Source organism: Populus nigra, chromosome 5 (genome assembly GCF_951802175.1).
Source record: "Populus nigra chromosome 5, ddPopNigr1.1, whole genome shotgun sequence".
Taxonomy (NCBI): domain Eukaryota; kingdom Viridiplantae; phylum Streptophyta; class Magnoliopsida; order Malpighiales; family Salicaceae; genus Populus; species Populus nigra.
The window spans coordinates 6,960,727-6,969,346 of NC_084856.1; the positions used below are offsets into that span (position 1 = coordinate 6,960,727).

Sequence of the window (8,620 nt, forward strand, 5' to 3'; positions counted from 1 at the left end):
GTGGTTGTGGTTTTTTACTGTGTAAGACTTCACTGTTTATTCTCTCACACATTACAGTGGATGGACTGTATAAAATTTTATGTTTTTTCAATTCGATCCTTAAATATTTCTTTTGCGATTTAGTTCTAATTAAAGACCACTTGATTTTGATTTTTTATGAAAAGATAGGATTGAAATAAGAGATCTAAATGAAAAAGATGTTAAACATAGATGACATACCATAAGTTTCGCAAAAAAAATACACTTTAATCCTTGAACTTTAAAAATCATGTAAATTATATAATTTCAGTACCTTAATATTTTCTCAATTCAATTTTAGTATAAAAAATTTATTTTTGTTATTTTTGGTCATTGGTTGAGAGAGGGGGGAGAGAGAGAAATCACTAAATTCCGAGTAGAGAGAAAAAAGTATTACTAACACTAATTTAGACAACAAAAACAAAAGATATTTGTGTCAAATTGTTCAATTGACAAGGGAGTTCATATTAAGTGTTTTTTTTACCTTTAAAGCTCGTGAAAAAACAAATTTGTGATTATTTTTGGATTAGAGTTGATTTTGATTTTTGAGGTGGTTTTTTGGATTTTTTTTAAGGCTATAGATAGGTTTATCATGATTTGTATGATATTTTATATGAGTTTTTGGTCAAAAATGGATTGAAAAAAGGTTTTAAATAAAAAAACTTAAACCTTAATTTTCTGACAACCATAATGACCGATATCTAGATAAATCAGATGACATGTCGTTTAATTTTTTTTCAAAAAACTTTATGGCAAACGATAAAAAATAAATAAATAAAGATCCAATTGCATGAGTCCTGACAAAATAAACCATGCAGGCTGGCTTGACTTACCAAACCTAACAACACCTAGCCTTTGCTCTTTTTTTTATTTTAAAAAAAATTAATGTTTTTTTTTATAGTTTTTTCTCTAAATTTATGAATTAATGATTTTTAGGTAATCGGATCCAAGGAAAGCTAGGTAGGGGTCGAAAGCCGTTAAGGAGACCACTTCTTTCCAATGATGTTACTGGGCTTTCTAGCCTCGGATCGGTTATAATCTAATATCTTTGTTTGGGCAGCTGACGGCTTTGTTTGCTACCGGAAGAGAAGTGATTCCACTCCAAGCCTGATTTACATGGTTCGAGCCGTTCGACTAGAAGCTCGTACCACGGGCAAAAATGAAGCAAAAATCTCTTCATACCATGAAGTAAAAATATATCGATAAATTCATTAAAGGGACTATACTCTAAGTCTAAGCCACAAACATAATTAATACATAACTGAAAAGGAGAATTCCTAATGCTAGATGAACTAGAACATCCTCTTAGATCCTGTTAAGTGAATATCGGAAAGCCTGAATTCCCAATCACCGCTGCAGATCACTTGTCTCATTCCAGACACACCTTACATGTATAATCACCATAGATAAGAAATTTGGAAACCATTCAATTATTTTTACTAGTTGGAATATTATCCACAGTTTACTAGAATTTTTGGGAGTTCTACAGAGGCAAAGATCCAACTGGTAAGACATCAAATCTGTCCATTAAACTTAGTTGCAGAATTCATAATTTAAATACACAGAGACCAAACTGTCAATGAACTTAAAACATACAAATCTAGACATGTCATGCTTTCAATCAATATGCATGGCTTTAAACGTTTAAAACTCATTGTTCTCAATCCTTTGAACTAGTGTATAAAACTGACTGACAAATTGGAGAAACAAACTAACCAGGCCCCACCTTAGGAATGTCATAATGCTCGCTTAGGTTAGCCAGATATTGATTGAACTCCTGAATCCGATCACGGTGAGATTTGCTGGCCATCTTAACCATCCTTTGGGTATCGATTCTCTCCCACTGCTGGAGATATCGCTTCTCAGCTGGTGTAAGATGATCATCATACTTTGCAGTCTGCCCTTGTTCATCACATTTGTCTGTCTCGTTCATATCCCCAGCATGATCTGTTGCTAATGCTGTATTTCCATCTGACAACCTCTAAAATGAAGACATTTTGTTAGTTAAAACCAATAATTCATGAATCAAGGAAATATTAACTGAAAACAATGAATGATTTAATGAAGAAACTGTAGAAAGCATTATGACATCATAGACAGTCACTGCATAAAACTATAGTAACACCCCCCCTTCCATTCTCTCTCCCTCTTCGCTTCCCTTTCTCTCAGCTCCCACGCACTCGCAATGGAAGCAATTAGCTTTCTTTCTCCATCCTCGCTCTATCATCACTGATTTTTTATGAAGACCAGGCAGCAAATCCAATTGTGAACTCTGGATGGATCAGCAAGTGGGGCATCAATATGGAAAACATATATCTCATTATCTACTCACATGAAGATTAAATGAGCCCTAAGGAATTAGTCTGTAAATTACATTGGAGATGTAGTCGGGACTGAACCATTTTCCGATCAGCAAAGATTTTTTATAATTATTTCCCAGCAATTACTCAGATAATACTGCAACTCCAAACCGGGGAATGTCTCGAAAGGCTATTCCCTCGACTCCTGTCAATTTTGGAGCTGGCTCAGTCCATCTCAAACATGAACTCAACCCTCTGTGTTCTTACACCCAAAAATCTTATCCATGAGAGTTTAGAAGATAAATGTCAAATAATCAGTGCTCCCACCATGCCACATTACATTCAAATCCTACAGTGTTGTTCTGAATACTAATCCCCGCTGCCCAATGAAATCGAGCAATAGTCATCCCACATCACCTTCAACTCTTGAATATATCCTCTTGTTTCAACTCGCTATTCTTTAAACTTTTGAAAATCAAACTTGCATTTCTCAAGTCAAAAGTTCAGCGAATTCCACCTTAAAACAAATGCCCTTCTTCAAGCCTTTTACCAATCAGAAATGCCTTCATAACTAGGAGATAGCGGCGCAATTCCAACATTACCAATTGCTAGAAAGACCACCTAATTTAACTCATCATTCGTCGTGCATAGTCTACATGAGAGTATCCAATAAAAAAGAAAAACATCATAGTTACCAACAAATATCAATGTAAAGAAGAAGAAGACATGAAACAAAAACCTGCTGCAGATTGATCTTGATAATGATGCTTCTTGTAACGGAGATTCTTCTTCTTCTTGATAATGCCACCTGCTTTCACGTCCAGTGCTTTACCCTTCAGCTTCAGCCTCCCCCCTATCACGTTCTCGTACGCAGACATCACTCCACCGATCAGGATTCACCACCAGCTATGATTCTAGATTTCTTTTTAATTATTTCTTTGCCGAAATACAAAATCAAACAACAATGTTAGACAAGACAGGGGGAGAAGAACATGATTCGATTTTTCAGGGATGGAGATTGGATGAGGAATTCACATGGCGTGGGAGAGGGGTATTAGAAAGAGTGGTAGGTTCTGGACAGAAGTCGAAGTCTCTAGAACATCTCTGTTTTTGCCAAGTGGATGCATTAGATTAGAGGGAACCATCTAACGACATGTCGTTTTTAGCTCCACGGCCCAAAACAATGATTTGGCGCCTTTCCCGTTGAGAAGGTTTAGTCACGGGTAAAATTTCCTTTTTAACCTTGTAGATTCAAGAATGTTCCAACTCCATCCTTGTAGTCTGAACTTCTATACTCTAATCTATGTGGTTGGTTTTAAGAGGTTCCGATGTGTTCCCCCAATCATTTAAATAGCTTGCAAAGCTCTTTTTTCCTTCTTTTTTTTTTTTTAATTTAAAAAACTCATTTTATCACATCAATTCCTACATTGTGTGGTGACATCTCCAAAGAATAATGAAGAACCTAAAAAGGAATAGCTAAAAAGACGATCTTAGTATTAGCGAACTTTTTGAAAACTAAAAATATTTTAAAATATTGATATATAAATTTAGGGAAAAACATAGTTTTCTCTTTAACCATTATTGAATTATTCACTTGTGGCATGAATTTTTGTAACGTGAAAATATATATTTAAATTTTAATATTATGATAGTTTTTATTGTTATGGTTTTAAAAAAAAATTTAGAAAAGTCATTATTAGTTGTAGTTAGTTGGATAGAATACATTTCTGGTTAAAACTATAGTTGAAATTATTGTTGAATAAAAAGTAATTCAAAGGTATTTAGTTAAAACTGTTTTTAAAAGTGATTTTGATAATAAAATGACAACTAATAATATCAAGTAAGTTTATAGTTTTAAATTATATTATTTTGCATTGAATTATTAATACATTATAAAAAGAACAATCCTTTATTAAATTCATATTTTTATTGGCCTATTAAACTATTTACAATTCTATTATGTATATAATTTATTCGAGAAGGTCTTTGGTATCCATGGATATTTGATAATGGAACGACACCGGCTAAAAAATCATCGAGAATAAAATTAAGATGACGATCAAATTCTACAAATACTATTTGCACTTCTTTTCTAATGTAGTGATGTAGTGTCATTGATGTGATTACAATCTGAACTTGCATTTTGTACAAATACACAAGTGTATTTTGTAAAAATCTCCATCTACTTTTCCACACTTCAGTTCTATCACATTGTATAGTGATGAGTTTGCACAATTAAATACTTCTTCCTAACTTCTTAATTACTCTCAATGCTGAAAACATTGCTAGTGATATCTTTCACATTTATATAGATTTAAATATTTATACCTATTTAGATATGCAACATCAACCAAATAATATTTCTTTGCGATAACAAGGGCTTTATAGTTTGCCTCGATTTGCTTTTCATAAGGCTATCATTATCTCATTATTCAAGTTGCAAGTTTTGCAGGTTAGCCGAGGTTGGTTTAAATCAATATAATATATCGCCATCTTAATATTTTTTTAAAAAATATATCGTCTAATATGTCACTAACTTAATAGCTAAAAAATGTTTCATTTAAATACATCGGGTTTTGTATTCATTACTCTTTTGCTTTAGTTTTAGAAAACATGTCTTTGATGACCTCATATTTTTTTCTTACATTTAAAAAAAATAATCTGGCTCGTGGTTTAGCATGTGCCAAGGATCCAGTGCATGCTATTTATCATCGAATTATTTGATTTTATTTGAGCTTATTTTAAGCAAGATTTATCTTTTTTAAAGGCTTGTTTGGGTAAAAAAAGAGAGATAAGTTGCATTCTACCTTTAAAGGCTTATGTGAGGGTTTAAACAAAGCATTTGCATGATATATTTTAGAATTTGAAAGTGAAATTATGTATATACCAAATGTTACTTTCAAATAATTCTATTAGTTTCAAAACAACAAGAAGACATAGGAAAACAATACATTTAATTAAAAAAAATTGATACTTGAATCAAAATCGACTCTCTGTATATAATTGGGGGCTATTTTTGATGTTTCACTACACGCAAACAGAAACAGGCACAAACGGATAGAAATAAATGACCCTGATATGAGTAGTCAAACATAAATGGGATAAACCGCTAAATCCTTAACAACCGTACGATACCAATCTAATCCACTCCACACCATCCGATCTCTCATCCACTGGTCCCCCGCCTAACAAACTCAAAACCTCCCTGAACTCTGACACTCATTAACACCAGGCACACACGCCAGACCACACTCACGCAAACACTGCGTTAAGCCATTGACAAACTGAAACCAACTCCAGAACCTTCTAGGTTCTTCTAGAAGCTCATTTCAATGGCTGAGACCAAGAGATCCACTGGCACCGTCAAGTGGTTCAGTGCACAGAAAGGTTTTGGCTTCATAGCTCCCGATGACGGCGGCGAGGATCTGTTTGTCCACCAGACCTCGATCCAGTCCGACGGCTTCCGTACCCTCTCCGACGGACAGCCTGTGGAGTTCTCCGTTGATTCAAGTGAAGACGGCCGCAGCAAGGCCGTTGATGTCGTAGGCGTGTCCAGATCTCGCCGTCCTCCTCGTGGAGGCCGCGGTGGCGGGAGGGGGTACTACGGCGGAAGAGGACGAGACGGCGGCGGTTTTGGAAGAGGCGGCCGTTCAAGTGGGGGAGGATATGGAGGCGGAGGATATGGCGCTGGAGGGGGTGGTGGCGGTGGTGCTTGTTTTAATTGCGGACGGTCCGGTCATTTAGCGAGGGATTGTTATCAGGGTAGCGGTGGTGGTGGGATATATGTTGGCGGTGGAGGCAGAGGATATTCTGCTGGTGGTGGTGGTGGTGGAGGTAGAGGTGGAGGATGCTACAATTGTGGAGAGGAAGGGCATTTTGCGAGAGACTGTCCTAATACTGATAACAAGTGAGAGAATGTGAGTGGTTTCAGTTAATGATGACACGAGCGCGGTGGTTGTTAATAATTCTTTTGTGGATTGTTGCATTTTCAAGGTTTGGTGATTGCTTCTCTCCTTTTTTTTTTAAGGATGCAAACCAGCATAGAAGATGGAGCAGAATCGCTTTCTGTTCTAATTGTTTTTTATTTTTTATTATAATTTGTTATTGTTGGCGATTGTTTGCATAAGATATACTTCCTTTTCTTTTTCATCGGTTATTGTTTAACATGAAACTGATTACATTTTACCTGTTTTATATGAGATTAATTATTTTTTCTACACTTACTTAAATTGTTATGATATTAGTAAATTTGGTAATGTTGCTCAGGTCTAAGTAAACTTTAATTTCAAAGCTGAATAGATATTATCAAGATTGGGTCATGAATGTGCTAGCCACTATTTGAAAGTGATGGCATGCTTTTTTGCATTTTTCGGTTTCATTCAGTTTTATATGTGGATAAGATAGCAATATTTATCTTAATACCAAGAATTTCATATGAATGGGTGTGTATATATATATTCCCTTTAATCTATGGCTAGAATTCTTGTAATCTTATCTGAAGTTTGTTAGCCTATGAAAGGTTGAAATTGTATTTGTTAAGATTGGAATCCTTTGGGGCCAGACCGGCCACTCCTTGAAGGGTCTTGTGCGTGGCCTTATCCATCTCCTGTTTTGGCTCCATGATATATATCCACAGTTTTGTTGTCTGTGGTCTTTATCTTTTCACAAAATTGTATGACTGATTATTGAAAACAAAAAGAAAGAATGATCTGATGCAATTATTACAAAAGAAATGCATAATGATAAGGGGTTTATGTATTCTTTCTGAGCTGTAACATCTTGCAACAGTAATAACTCAAACAGCGAAGGATGGCTTGCTATTTAATGTTGCATGCAAGTTCTAAAGTTTACTTCCTTTAAATTCTCTAAGTGGCAGCTGGTTTCTAAGAAGGCAGGACTTAACAGTCCTGCCAATTTGTGAAAGCCATTTCTCTTTTATTTTGGGCGATTATTTAGAAAGCTCTTCTATTGAGCATGATCTTGTTAGATCTATATTATAAGTTATATAGCCACTTGGTGTCTTATTAATGAAATCTTCTCCAAGACAAATAAAAAAAAAATGCTACTAATCTTATGTTTCTTTGCCTTCTTTTTTGTTTTTGGTGATTTGTTGTGTTATTGATATACAAATATCAAGTTCTATGATATCTGAGTGTTTGGACTTTGGATGAAATGTGCATTATGCTTTGTATGAAACACTAGGATGATGTTTCTTTAAATGACGATTCATGCAAGGATTGACATATGAGCAGCATGTTCCAAAGTTTTGATGTTGTTTTATAGATCTGTAACGGGTATGGCGGATCCTAATTTCTCTTCTTCCACTCCCCATAATTTTTCTTGGGAGGAACCTTGGTTAATGGTTAGCAACTTAGCATGCAGGCCTGTCCTGGTTGGTTATCTTTGAAGAAATCCCCAAGTTAGTAGCATGCCTAGCATGTCATCTCCACTCCATTAAAGAACTCCTTGGCTCTTTTGGGCTCACTGGGTATTTTTGTTGATCGTTGGCTATAATTGTATGGTTCTTGCTTTTCATTGATTAAGTTACTCTGTGATGAATCTTCTAGCTCTCACGGATATGTATCTGATCTTCCTGTCCTGAGTTGATTTTTCAGAAATCTTTCTGGTTATGCCACGTCATGTTGCCAGTTCAGTTCTTCTACATGTCTAACCAGGGGCAACTTGATTTTCTATTGTCATAGAAAACCTGGAGATCATATATTCAGAGAATTCCCTCATATCAAGGTCTTCAAGATGCTAAGGTTTTACATACTTTTATCTTCACTTGTTTTGCTCTAGTTTGAGTAATTTGAGCTTTGTAGATTCACATGTACTTATCCAGCATGCAATTTACATGTAAATGAGCGGATACGTCAAAGTTAACTTTAGAATGTTTGAGGAGGATCGCGTAGCCATAGAGCATTGATATGCGAAAAGAAAAGGAATTGGTACTTTTTTTAGCCTCTTTATTAATCTGTGTAAATACATAGAGAAATTGCAATTGAGGTAACTGAGGCATAAATGGAAAAATAAATAACGAACAGTTACCAAGAGGCAAAAAACTAGAACCATGCCAACGAACAGCTAATTCACGCCAGAATTCCTTATTCATTGCGATAGAACGAATGGAAAGTCGTTTATCAGATAGTAGGTATAATCGTTTTTTTGACTATGAGCTTCATATCATCCATCCAAAACAAAATGAAATACGTATGGGAGGCTTGCTAGTTATAAAAACAAAAAACCTATGTTATGTATGCCTTGATTTAATAATGAATTTGTAATTTTACGTCTAAGAATAA

General features: G+C 35.1%; 2 protein-coding genes across 4 annotated transcripts; one reads left to right on the plus strand and one right to left on the minus strand.

Moving 5' to 3' along the window:
• Positions 1-1,522: 1,522 nt before the first annotated feature.
• LOC133694201 (uncharacterized) lies at positions 1,523-3,427 on the minus strand. Its single transcript, XM_062115664.1, has 2 exons — positions 3,058-3,427; positions 1,523-1,989 (listed from the first exon to the last, which is right to left on the minus strand). Exons 1-2 carry the CDS (start codon positions 3,194-3,196, stop codon positions 1,730-1,732), a joined length of 399 nt encoding a protein of 132 aa, XP_061971648.1. The 5' UTR covers positions 3,197-3,427; the 3' UTR covers positions 1,523-1,729.
• Positions 3,428-5,390: 1,963 nt separating this feature from the next.
• Positions 5,391-8,271, plus strand: LOC133695242 (glycine-rich protein 2-like). Of its 3 annotated transcripts, none has more exons than XM_062117140.1 (2): positions 5,391-6,311; positions 7,602-8,271. In XM_062117140.1, exon 1 carries the CDS (start codon positions 5,651-5,653, stop codon positions 6,227-6,229), a length of 579 nt encoding a protein of 192 aa, XP_061973124.1. In that variant the 5' UTR covers positions 5,391-5,650; the 3' UTR covers positions 6,230-6,311; positions 7,602-8,271. The 3 variants fall into 3 exon arrangements, with proteins under 3 accessions (XP_061973124.1, XP_061973126.1, XP_061973125.1); XM_062117142.1 differs by having other exon boundaries at positions 7,934-8,271; XM_062117141.1 differs by having other exon boundaries at positions 5,392-7,834; positions 7,934-8,271.
• Positions 8,272-8,620: the final 349 nt, after the last annotated feature.

Bases quoted from the DNA above. Each gene is read 5' to 3' on its own strand.
- LOC133694201 (XM_062115664.1), bottom strand. From the start codon at position 3,196: ATGTCTGCGTACGAGAACGTGATAGGGGGGAGGCTGAAGCTGAAGGGT. The intron at 1,990-3,057 runs GTTTTTGTTTCA...AGAGGTTGTCAG, and splicing joins TCAAGATCAATCTGCAGCAG to ATGGAAATACAGCATTAGCA.
- LOC133695242 (XM_062117140.1), top strand. From the start codon at position 5,651: ATGGCTGAGACCAAGAGATCCACTGGCACCGTCAAGTGGTTCAGTGCA.